Source organism: Nerophis ophidion, linkage group LG13 (assembly GCF_033978795.1).
Source record: "Nerophis ophidion isolate RoL-2023_Sa linkage group LG13, RoL_Noph_v1.0, whole genome shotgun sequence".
NCBI classification, from domain to species: Eukaryota; Metazoa; Chordata; class Actinopteri; order Syngnathiformes; family Syngnathidae; genus Nerophis; species Nerophis ophidion.
The window spans coordinates 21329336-21342820 of NC_084623.1; the positions used below are offsets into that span (position 1 = coordinate 21329336).

At 38.8% G+C, this 13485-nt stretch overlaps 1 protein-coding gene across 1 annotated transcript in view; it reads left to right on the top strand.

The window, feature by feature from the left end:
* The first annotated feature begins 1788 nt into the window (after positions 1 to 1788).
* The window catches only part of itgb2 (integrin, beta 2), a 41918-nt gene continuing 30221 nt past the window's right edge, over positions 1789 to 13485 (top strand). The window contains exons 1-2 of the mRNA XM_061918577.1: positions 1789 to 1892; positions 5641 to 5701. Coding sequence (XP_061774561.1) covers positions 5644 to 5701 — 58 coding nt within the window. The 5' untranslated portion in view covers positions 1789 to 1892; positions 5641 to 5643. The remainder of the gene's footprint in view (positions 1893 to 5640; positions 5702 to 13485) is intronic.

Genomic DNA, 13485 nt, shown 5'->3' on the forward strand with positions numbered 1-13485 from the left:
AATGGGGACCAGGTGTGGACCGTGAGGAGGATTCTCAAGGTTCGACGACAGGGAAGAGGATGGGTCTACCTCGTGGACTGGGAGGGTTATGGACCGGAGGATAGATCATGGGTCCCAGCTTCTTACATCGCTGACCCCTCCCTTATTGAAGACTTCTACCGAACTCACCCCGAGGCGACCGGAGGCTCGTCGGGAGTCTCGCATAAGGGGGGTGGTGCTGTTATGGGTATGACTTCAGCGGTTTCTCCCTCTTGTGCGCGTCCTCACGAGCGCGCCGCGAACCACGCCCACAGGCGCTCCCTCTCGGCTGCGAGCGCGCTTCAGCGCGGCTGCAAACGCTCCGCAATCAACCCACCTGACCGTGATGAGCGATCAGCCTTCATAACCCAGCAGAACCTGAGACCTGACGCTAGAACGTAGCTTCTCGTACGCTGTACAGTAAGCCCACACGTCTCCAGCATTCCTGCATGCATTTGCTCTCTCTCTCCCTGTGCTCCTTCCCTGTCGTGCTCATCGTCTCTTGTGTTGTGTCATTCTCTAGCTCCCCGTCGTCATTCCCTGTCGCCAAGTGTGTCTCGTCAACCTAGAAAACCCCATGGATCTTCCCGTGCCTTCCTGGATATCGACATCACGCCTGTCTACTGACCACGACGCCGCGCTCCTCCCCTTGATCCTCCGCCTGTCCTCCGACGCTCGAGCCTGCCTTGCCCCTGATTGGATACCTCCGCCTGGATCAACACGCACCATCAACACCCTCTTATCTCCACGCTCAGATAAGTCACACACTTAGTACATTTCATCTCTTTTGGGTAATTACACACCGCACTCACATATCTTGTTTATTAAAGCACTGATCGCTCACAACGTCATCATCCTCCTGCCGTCTTCTTCTTCCGCTGTCACGTCACACCAATAGGTAAGAAAAGTTGGTTCCGCATAATATTGCAAAACTAAACGCCAGATATGTCACCTAATAGGTGCCATTTTGTGGTGCTTATAATAATAATAACCATATGTTAAAGCACAGTACGTCTGACTATGGTAACTGTAAGGCTCCATCAAGCAGTGTGGCTTTGTAGATTACCAAAGTTGCACTGAAATATTTTGACGGATGTTTGAGCGCCACGTGCAATGTACTATATTGTCAATAAAACATCAAAAGTTTTGGTGTTGCTTGCTTACGGGTACTTGCTCGCGTCATTTATTGAACAGGCAGTCCACGCAAATTTCTTATGCGTTTCTGCCATCGATGGTCACGCTTATCATTGCATCAAAACATCAAAAATTTCTTCTAGGTCGGTAAGCAGAATCAGAATTAACATGTACATTAGGTGCACCGTTTATTTTACGGTAATACGTTACTTGTTTTTCTTTTTCACAATCTTGTTTTAACTCCAAGTTCATTTCCTTTTATGGGGACATCTGTTTAGGTCTAGTAAACACTTTGTAACAGCAAGCAATTTCCCTTTTTGGTATTTAAATGTTTTATTATGACTTAAATTCACTATTTACAGTTGTTCTAAATTCTTCACAGGAACTTATTTGTTTGCTTTCAAGAAAGTACCAAGCTTCCCGTAAGGTCAACTTGTCTGAACCTAAAAATAGATTTTATTTTGCTTCCCGTTTAAGTGTTTCATAAGCAGCAAGCATCTTGGTGAAAATAATAGGTTTTGCAATGAAAATGCATTTTAATTCAGTTTGCATTGCTGTAGTAAAAAACAAAAAAGAACTACACTGTATGTCTTTGTTTCGATTGTCATTTTACTGCGTGAAATATTCATGAGGTTGTGTCTCATCTGACGCTTTTTGAGTTGATTCATACTTCCTGCAAGTTATCTTCAGAGTAACTGTCAACCACAGAGGCAACGACTGCAAGCATCTTCCTGATTCTAGTAAGTTACACTTTTTGAAGTTTTATTCTTTTATTTACTAGTTGTTGATTTTTTGCACTTTATAATGTGTGCTATTATTTCGCTAATAAGGAAGTCAGAAATGTTTGACTATGTAAACAAAAGACAAAACGTACTCTTTTCAATGGGGAAGTTGACTAAATGAAGAATTAGGACTATCGTGTTTTTATCACCTTCGTCTTTTAGTAAAGGTTAAACCGTTTTTATCTTTTAACCTTTTTGAACAAGTCGTGCATGCTTTTATTTCAAGTCGCCTGGACTCCTGCAATGCACTTTATGCTGGCATTAGCCAAAAAGCTCTCTCCCGGTTGCAGTCAGTCCAGAACGCGGCAGCAAGACTTTTAACAGGGGCCAGGAAACGCCAGCATATAACCCCAATTATTCAGAGTTTGCACTGGTTCCCTGTTCATTTTAGAATTGATTTGAAAACATTGCTGTTTTTTTTTTTTAATCTTTACATAGACTGGCACCTCAGTATATCTTCGACCTCATCCAAACTTACATTCCTGCGCGCGCTCTGAGGTCCGAGAGCCAGTTCCAGCTCGTGGTGCCCAAGACCAGACTTAAGACCAGGGGAGACAGGGCCTTCTCTGTGGTCGGCCCTAAGCTCTGGAACACTCTGCCCCTCCATGTTCAAACTGCTTCCACAGTGGAGTGTTTTAAGTCTCGTCTTAAGACCCACTTTTATTCACACAACTACGTGAGTTGTGTGGTCCTTTGTTGTCCTCTGTGTTTTTTATACACTTTGATTTCTATTTTACTGTTTTAATTGATTTTACCCTTTAAAATAGTTTTTAATCATATTTGTTTTTATATTGTTTTTTATATTGGTTTTATATTTATTTATCTTTTGTTTTTATTCAGTCATTGGTGGAGCATAATATTGTTTTTTTAATATTGTTTTTAACATGGCTGTGCAGCACTTTGGAAACGTTATTGTTGTTTAAATGTGCTATATAAATAAAGTGGATTGGATTGGATTGCATTGAAGAATTCTACTCCTAAAACACAAACCCCAAAACCTGTGAAGTTGGCACGTTGTGTAAATTGTAAATAAAAACAAAACACAATGATTTGCAAATCCTTTTCAACTTATATTCAATTGAATAGACTGCAAAGACAATATATTTAATGTTCGAACTGAGAAACTTGTTTTTTCCATCCATCCATCCATCCATTTTCTACCGCTTATTTCCTTTCGGGATCACAGGGGGCGCTGGCGCCTATCTCAGCTACAATCGGGCGGAAGGCAGGGTACACCCTGGACAAGTCGCCACCTCATTAAAAAATCCACATTACGAGAAAATAAAATCGTATAAAGGAGATACTAAAGTCATAATTATGAGCTTAAAAATCAGAATAAGGAGAATAAATCTCATAATTATGACAAAGAATTATTTGGAAATACAAAGACAAAATTGTGAGATGAAAAAATAAATCATCATATAAATCTAAATTATTAGAAAATATAATTATAATTAATAAATAAAAAGTCAAAATTATGAGATAAAAAAATCTGATTTGTAAAATGAAAAAAAATTGAAATTATGAGATAAAACATCTAAATGATTAGATAAAGTATATCCATCCATCCATTTCCTACCGCATATTCCCTTGTGGGGTCGCGGGGGGCGCTGGCGCCTATCTCAGCTACAATCGGGCGGAAGGCGGGGGTACACCCTGGACAAGTCGCCACCTCATCGCAGATAAAGTATTTCATTATGTTAATAAAATAAAAATCTTAATTTTGATATTCGAAAATCATGATTAAGGTATACAAAAATTTAAATGATGAGATATAAAAAACGTTTTTTAGATTAAAAAAAACAAATTATTGGATTTTAAAAAATTCGACATTACGAGAAAATAAAATCGTATAAAGGAGATCATAAAGTCATAATTATGATCATAAAAATCAGAATAAGGAGAATAAAACTCATAATCATGACAAAGAATTATTTGGAAATACAAAAACAAAATTGTGAGATGACAAAATTAATGATCATATAAATCTAAAAGATTAGAATATATAATTATAATTAATAAATAAAAACTCAAAATTATGAGATAAAAAAATCTAATTTGTAAAATGAAAAAAATGTGAAATTATGAGATAAAAAGTCTAAATGATTAGATAATAGTCTTCATTATGTTAATTAAAAAAATCTTAATTTTGATACTCAAAAATCATAATTAAGGTATACGAAAATTTAAATGATGAGATATAAAAAAAACTATGTTTTTTAGATTAAAAAACCTAAATAATTGGATAAAAAATCGACATTATGAGAAATTAAAATCGTATATCAGAGATTAAAAAGTGAATTTATGAGATGAAAAAATCCGTAAGAAGAAACAAACCTCTTAATTATGAGATAAAAAGTCAAAATTATGATACAAAAAGTTGAACATTGAAATTAAAATATAATTAAGTCATGATTATGAAGTAAAAAGGTACAAGAGATTTAAAAAAATAGTATAATCATAGACTTGTTGGGAAAGGCAGAAATGTGCGGATATGAAATATGACTATGCATTAACCTTATATTAAAATTAGGTCAGTTTTAGAGTGTGTGAAGTGTTTTAGGAGGATATAAAGGGTTTATAAGTGTGTATGCGGTCCTCCCCAAGGTTTCTCATAGTTATCATTGTCACCGATGTCCCACTAGGTGTGAGTTTTCCTTTTCCTTATGTGGGCTCTACCGAGGATGTCGTTGTGGTTTGTGTTGTGGTTTGTACAGCCTTTTGAGACACTAATGATTTAGGGCTATATAAATAATCATTGATTGATTCATTGATAACTGCTGCGTGGAGCATATGAAGATTAAGCTGGCCTCCCTATGGACTGGCCTCTCAGATTAGTAACTGTACTCACGCGGCATCCATTACACTGCGGTCCCTTCCAAGGTTTCTCATTGTCCCATTGGGTTGAGTTTTTCCTTGGGTTCAGATCCTAAGTCTGCGGTAAGGAACCTACGGCTCTTGAGCCAAATGTGGCTCTTTTGATGACTGCATCTGGCTCCTAGATAAATCTTAGCTGACATTGCTTAACACAATAAGTAATGAATAATAATTGGTAATCCCAGTGTTAAAAATAACATTCAAAATATAAAACATTCTCATGCATTTTAATCCATCCATCTGTTTTATACCGCATCTGTTCAAGAAGTTGCATTATTGGTAAGAAGTATTTTATTAATTATTATTAATTATCCAAAAATGTTGGTCTTACTTAAAAATGCACACATTGAATTGTATTTAGTGTTAAAAAAATATTATATGGCCCTCATGGAAATACATTTTAAAATATTTGGCTTTCTTGGCTCTCCCAGCCAAAGATATTCCTGACCCCTGTCCAAGGTTTTCGTTGTGGTTTGTGAAGCCCTTTGAGGCATTTGTAATTAAGGGACAATATAAATAAATTTGGATTGATTAAGTGATTAAATGCATATAATATTCATATAAGTCATCAAACAAATTGTGTCCTTGCTTCGCAAAAATGTACCACTTCTGAACGTAATCCCTGTAATAATTGAAGGAACACATTGCAACTGGTTTTCTAAAAATGTTAAGGTTGGAAAGATGAAACAGTCATGAAATCAGGCCTGCTGACATTAAAATAAGCTAGACACACAAACAACACAAATTAGTTCATTTTTGTTAACATTACGCAGGACAGTTTTGCAGTTGGGATGTTTATTAATTACATATTTGTGGTTACTTTTGTCAGGGCATGAGTCGACATTTGCCGTTATTCCTGCTGTTCTTCCTCCTGTCGTTGGTTCCAAATGGTAAGTTTAAACAATTTGCCATAAGAGAGATTTCTTTTACTTACCCATAAATGAAATTGAACTTTTTGAGACACATATTTTGATCTTGAAACATATATATACTGAAAGTATAAGTGTAAAGAATGCATGTATTTGTATTCATAATGAACCAAACCCACTTGCACTTCACACATTTTCAGGAAGTGAACATTTGGTGTTGCAATACCCCACCCAGTAGTGTGACTAAAAATGGACATATGTCCTATTTGTATTTTGTATTTGACATTGTGTTTTGCAAGCAATAAAGGTGGGTAAAGTAGCAAAAAAATTGTACTCAAGTAAAATTACCGCTACTTTAGAGCAGTGGTGTCAAACTTGTTTACATTGAGAGCCACACGATATTTGAATTTTCCCTAAGAATTTGATTATTATGTATATTTTTTACATACACTTTAAAAAATATCTTATTTTACAGTAAAAAATGGGAGGTGGGCTACCACAATGTTACTGAAAATATACAGTGTTTTATAAAACATAATACGTTAAATGGAAAGACAGTACCAGTTTTTTACGGTAACATACTGGCAGTTTAGTTGCCAGAATTTTCCTGTAAATAGAATAAAATACCACTGTTTTTGTTTTTTATTCTGGAAACTGACCTGCCAGTTTTTCAGCATTAAACTTCTTGTACTGTTTGCCATTTACAGTAATACACCGTAAAAAAAACAAGCATAGATTTTAGGGTAAAAAAACTGGCAGCTCAGTCACCAGAATTTTACAGTAAGAACCGTGATAGAGTTTTACAGGAGTTAGAAACATTCTGGTCACAGATGCTCCTTTTGTGCCATTTTTTGTACAATTGAATGGCATGCTAACGTGGGGGATTACAGTCTAACAACTGATTTTGGGCTGGTAGTTTTCGTCCAACAGTGATCGTTCTGCAACACAATACCTCACTGCCAACCCTTTTGTCAGTGCCAAAAGGGTTGCTCTTTTGCATCTTAACAGCTGTTTTTTTCACTAATAAGGCTTGAAAGTGGGACGTGGAAACCATACTTGCCAACCCTCCCGATTTTTCCGGGAGACACCCGAATTTCAGTGCCCATCCCGAAAATCTCCCAGGGCAACCATTCTCCCAAATTTCTCTCGATTTCCCACCGGACAACAATATTGGGGGCGTGCCTTAAAGACATTGCCTTTAGCGTCCACTCTCACCTGAAAAGGAGACTACTACATATGTCTCCGTTGTCCATAGGTCTTATCCATAACCCATAAAGTAGGCAGGCATGGAGCTCCTTCTCAGCGTGTGTTTATTCCAGCCGGCACGTTAATACACCGACACACAACATCCGGATTACCATCATACATTGCTTCAAAACTACGGCAAGTAGTAATGTCCAAAAACATAACACTAACAGAGACGAAGCAGAAGAATGACGAAGAGACATGGCGATGCCGAGTAAGAAGAAGAAGTACGCTTGCAAGTTCCAAAATGATTGGAAAAAATAATTTCAGTTTGTCCAGGACCGCTCGGAGGAGAATGGGTGCGCTGCCTGCAAATTTTGCAGCTCAGACTTTGCCACTGAACACGGTGGCCGAACGGATATACAAACCCCGTTTCCATATGAGTTGGGAAATTGTGTTAGGTGTAAATATAAACGGAATACAATGATTTACAACCCCTTTTCAACCCATATTCAGTTGAATATGCTACACAGACAACATATTTGATGTTAAAACTGATAAACATTTTTTTTTTTTGCAAATAATCAATAACTTTTGAATTTGATGCCAGCAACATGTGACAAAGAACTTGCGAAAGGTGGCAATAAATACTGATAAAGTTGAGGAATGCTCATCAAACCCCTATTTGGAACATCCCACAGGTGTGCAGGCTAATTGGGAACAGGTGGGTGCCATGAGTGGGTATAAAAGTAGCTTCCATGAAATGCTAGGTAATTCACAAACAAGGATGGGGCGAGAGTCACCAATTTGTAAGCAAATTGTCAAACAGTTTTAGAACAACATTTCTCAACGAGCTATTGCAAGGAATTTAGGGATTTTACCATCTACGGTCCGTAAAATTATCAAAAGGTTCAGAGAATCTGGAGAAATCACTGCACGTAAGCGATGATATTACGGACCTTTGATCCCTCAGGCGGTACTGCATCAAAAACCGACATCAGTGTGTAAAGGATATCACCACCTGGGCTCAGGAACACTTCAGAAAACCACTGTCAGTAACTACAGTTGGTCGCTACATCTGTAAATGCAAGTTAAAACTACTATGCAAAGCGAATGCCATTTATCAACAACACAAAGGAATGCCGCCGGCTTTGCTGGGCCCGAGCTCATCTAAGATGGACTGATGCAAAGAGGAAAAGTGTTCTGTGGTCTGACGAGGCCACATTCTAAATTATATTTGGAAACTGTGGACGTGGTGTCCTCCGGAACAAAGAGGAAAATAACCATCCGGATTGTTATATGCGCAAAGTTCAAAAGCCAGCATCTGTGATGGTATGGGGGTGTATTAGTGCCCAAGGCATGGGTAACTTACACATCTGTGAAGGCACCATTAATAATGAATGGTCCATACAGGTTTTGGAACAACATATGCTGTCATCCAAGCAACGTTATCATGGACACCCCTGCTTATTTCAGCAAAACAATGCCAAGCCACGTGTTACAACACCGTGGCTTCGTAGTAAAAGAGTACGGGTACTTTCCTGGCCCGCCTGCAGTCCAGACATGTCTCCCATCGAAAATGTGTGGCGCATTATGAAGCGTAACATACGTCAACAAGACCCCGGACTGTTGAACAACTTAAGCTGTGCATCAAGCAAGAATGGGAAAGAATTCTACTTTCAAAGCTTCAACAAATATCTTCCTCAGTTCCCAAACGTTTATTGAGTCAGTTCCCAAACGTTTATTGAGTGTTGTTAAAAGAAAATGTAATGTAACACAGTCGTGAACATGCCCTTTCCCAACTACTTTGGCACTTGTTGCAGCCATGAAATTCTAAGTTAAATATTATTTGCAAAAAAAATAAAGTTTATGAGTTTGAACATCAAATATGTTGTCTTTGTAGCATATTCAGTTAAATATGGGTTGAAAATGATTTGCAAATCATTGTATTCCGTTTATATTTATATCAAACACAATTTCCCAACTCATATGGAAACGGGGTTTGTACTCATTCATGAACGGATTATTTATATATATATATATAAGAAATACTTGAAAATATACCCCCCAACCCCCATTGCATTGTGGGTCTTGCCTGCTGCTGGCTCTTCCGGGTGGCACGGTGGGCCGGGCTCTGGGGTTCCCGTCACTGGTCGGCCTCGCTGCGTGGGGCCGGTGGTCCCTGGTTCCCTGGGCGCCACACCTGCTGTTTGGGTTGGGCTCTCGGGGCGGCTGGGGCCTTACTCTGGCTCCCATGCACACTGGGAGTCAAATATATTGTACATACAAACACACATATACTCTCACACACACACATTCATACATACAAACGTACATACATTGGTACCTACGCTCCCACATACATACACAAATACAGTAAATACCTACATACTCCAAGTTCGTCCATCAACACGCACATTCACGGTACAAACATACACATACTGCACATATACATTCACTGTACAAACAAACATACATATACTGTACATGTACATTTACTGTACAAACATTCATATACACATTTTGTTCATATACAAGTACATATACATACACTCATCAATCAATCAATCAATCAATCAATCAATCAATGTTTACTTATATAGCCCTAAATCACTAGTGTCTCAAAGGGGTGCACAAACCACAACACAAACCACTACGACATCCTCGGTAGGCCCACATAAGGGCAAGGAAAACTCACACCCAGTGGGACGTCGGTGACAATGATGACTATGAGAACCTTGAAGAGGAGGAAAGCAATGGATGTCGAGCGGGTCTAACATGATACTGTGAAAGTTCAATCCATAATGGATCCAACACAGTCGCGAGAGTCCAGTCCAAAGCGGATCCAACACAGCAGCGAGAGTCCCGTTCAGAGCGGAGCCAGCAGGAAAACATCCCAAGCGGAGGCGGATCAGCAGCGCAGAGATGTCCCCAGCCGATACACAGGCAAGCAGTACATGGCCACCGGATGCACATAATCACGTTTCATCAAACATACATCAACGTTGTTGCCCTAGGGTAAACTGGGTAACACACGGCATACTGACAAAGCTTAACCTACTGTTACTATAACAATCTACAAGATTAATATAGGTTGCCTCTCTCTCTTCCCCTCCATCTTTCGGTTTTCCTTTTTTTTGTTTTTTTTTTGTATCGTTCTAGTTATCATTATGTATATGTATTGTTGCATTTGAACAACTATATTGTTGATAGTAGAGGTAAACTATTGCTATTGTTCATGATCAATAGCGCTTTTTCTATTGGTATTTGTATTGCTCCAGTTGCAGTGTAAAAATGCTCAATGTAATTTCTATATTATTATTTATTTCACTAACTGTTTCTTTGCTATCACTTTTACGATCATATTTGTACATATCGTATGTGCTGGTGTTGTTGTTGTTTTTGTTGTTATATTTGTGTTCGCTGTTGTTGTTTTTTGTCTCTCTGTCTAATCCCCTTCTTATCCCCGAAATTTCTTTCTCTGTCTTCCTTTTTTTCTCTTTCTATCTCCTCGGCTGCACCAAATGATAATATAAATACATTTAATAAAGTCAAATTCAAATAAGGCAACAAGAGAAGTATCCTACACTTCTCTTTTGTAAAGTAAATCTGAACAGCCGATATGGGCATCTACATCAACTATATGATTTGCCTGAGAAGCTGGACAGGACAAAAAAAAAAAAAAAGCATTGTGGGTCTTGCTGGACTCTGAATACATGGCTGAATACAAGACTCTATGCTTAAGTTTTTTTTTTTTTGTGACAAGTTACTGTCAAGTCAAGTCAAGCTTTATATGTATAGCACATTAAAGTTAAAGTACCCATGATTGTCACACACACACTAGGTGTGATGAAATTTGTCCTCTGCATTCGACCCATCCCCTTGTTCACCCCCTGGGAGCAGTGGGCAGCAGCAGTGCCGCGCCCGGGAATCATTTTTGGTGATTTAACCCCCAATTCCAACCCTTGATGCTGAGTGCCAAGCAGGGAGGTAATGGGTACCATTTTCATAGTCTTTGGTATCACTCGGCCGAGGTTTGAACTCACAACCTACCGATCTCAGGGCGGACTAAAACTTAGGTTGACCGAATTGCTACACAGGGCACATAATAAAAGCAATAAAACAGTGAACAACAGAATGGATAGTAATAAGATAACAGCAAACTACTGTTGAGGTAAACAATTTAAAACCAAGGTGTTATTTGTGGAATGCTTGAGATAATAAATGAGTTTTTTAAAAAGGGTTTTAAAATGCTGTACTCTTTGAGCAGCCCTAATGTGCAAAGGTGATTGTTCCATGATTTAGAGGCAGCTACAGAAACGGCTCTTTCCTCTCCAGTGTTAAGTCTGGAGCGTGGAACACTCAGGAGCAGGATACAGTTGGTGTTTGCTTTAAATGGTGTGTATATTTGTAAATCATCGGCAAAGCAGGGGAAGGATACATTGTATTTTATGAAAATAGGTTCAAGGGGAAGTATGCAGATAAAACAGGCGCAATTACTGAGCCCTCAGGCAAGCCACGGTTTAGGGGAGAAGCTGAGGAAGAATGTTGGCCTGCAAGTTGGTTGCTTGGTAGGAGGAGAACCATTTGTGTGTGGGCAGTATCCCTAATACCCACGCTGTGCTCCAGCCGGCTTAAAAAAGTGGCGTATTAATCTACTGTATCCAATGCTGCAGTTAGGTCAAGGAGAAACAGGACAAAATCAGATTCAGCAATTATAAAGGAAGTCGTTACAAACTTTTTAAAAGCGCTGTTTCTGTGTGGAGTTTACATGTTTTCCCTGGGACTGTGTGGGTTCCCCCCCGGGTACTCCGGCTTCCTCCCACCTCCAAAGACATGCACCTGGGGATAAGTTGATTGGCAACACTAAATTGGCCCTAGTGTGTGAATGTGAGTGTGAATGTTGTCTGTCTAACTGTGTTAGCCCTGCGATGAGGTGGCGACTTGTCCAGGGCATACTAGCCAACCCTCCCAAATTTTTCGGGAGACTCCTGAATTTCAGTGCCTTTTTCGAAAATCTCCCGGGGCAACCATTTTCCTGAATTTTTCCCGATTTCAAGCCGGACCTGAGTGAGGACGGCCTGTCGTCACGTCCACTTTTCCTTCATATAAACAGCGTGCCGGCCCAGTCACGTTATAACATCTACGGCTTTTGGAGAGTGCAAAACTGCACACACAACCGTTATCAATAGGTTTATCTATAACCCATAAAGTAGGCGGGCATGGCGCTATTTCTCAGCGTGTGTTTATTCCAGCCGGCACGTTAATACACTGACACACAACATCCGGAATCCCATCATGTATTGCTTCAAAACTACGGCAAGTAGTAATGTCCCAAAAAAGATAGTGACAGAGAATAGAACGATGATGGACAATTCAACCCCAAACTCACTCCTTTCCTGCAAATTAAATGTCACAGATGCTGCCCATACCTATGCTCCTTCAAAGGTTTTGCTACTGGCTGCAAAGCATTGCCCTTTCCAATACAACAATGAGTAGAGGAGTGTTATGTGTGTATATGTGTACATAAAGGAACACTGAAATTCAAGTATTATATATATATATATATATATATATATATATATATATATATATATATATATATATATATATATATATATATATATATACATATAATTCGGAGGTCTCAAGGTTGGCAAGTATGGTCCAGGGTGTACCTTGCCTTCCCACCGAATGCAGTTGAGATAGGTTCCAGCACCCCCTATGACCCTGAAAGGATGTCTCTGTGCTATTGCAGGATTTAAACCATGATTGAAATTTCTCTATGGTGTCATGTAGCTCCAAGAAAGTTAGTAGTTGACTGTAAACCACTTTTTCTAAAACTTTAGATAAAAAAGTCTTGATTAGATAATTCTGCAGGATCAAATTGACTACATGGCGCGATTGTGTGGCATTTACTGCCACAATCGTGGTCATGATGGCTCTTGGAAAAACAAGGATTTGGTGCGATTTTTCTCATTTCCAGAGTGAAAGCAAAGCTTAAGGAAAACAGTTTATGAAGCAAATGAAGACACACACACACACACATATATATTTGGCATTAAAACTAATACAAAATGACCCCCGCATTGTCTCATTTTTCAGAGTACGTTCCTCAGTGGAAAAAGTTTGGACACCATTTCTCTAAAGTAGCAGTACTCTTATTTGAGTACAATTTTTGTGACTCTACGCACCTTTGCTCGCTAAGTTGCCTGTAGCTAGCCCCAACCACAAATGTTGCCAAGGCCCTTTCGAGTGGACCCAATTTCCGTAGTAGCGTTAGAACTGTAGATTTTTTTTTTTTCATGATAGTCCAACACATTCTGACTGGTATACACAAGCAATGGAGATGATATGAGGAGAAAAAACTGCATTTAGGTTTGATAATAACGATTCATATATTGGAATATGGGATCCATTATTTAAATGTGTTTTAACTATTAAATGAACCAAAAATATGACTGATTTTTATCTTTGTGACAATATTGGACACAGTGTGTTGTCAAGCTTATGAGACGTGATGCAAGTTTAAGCCATTGTGACACAATTGTTCATTTTTATTGTATTTTTTTTATAAATGTGCAATCATAATGTCAATGAGGGATTTTTAATCACTGCTA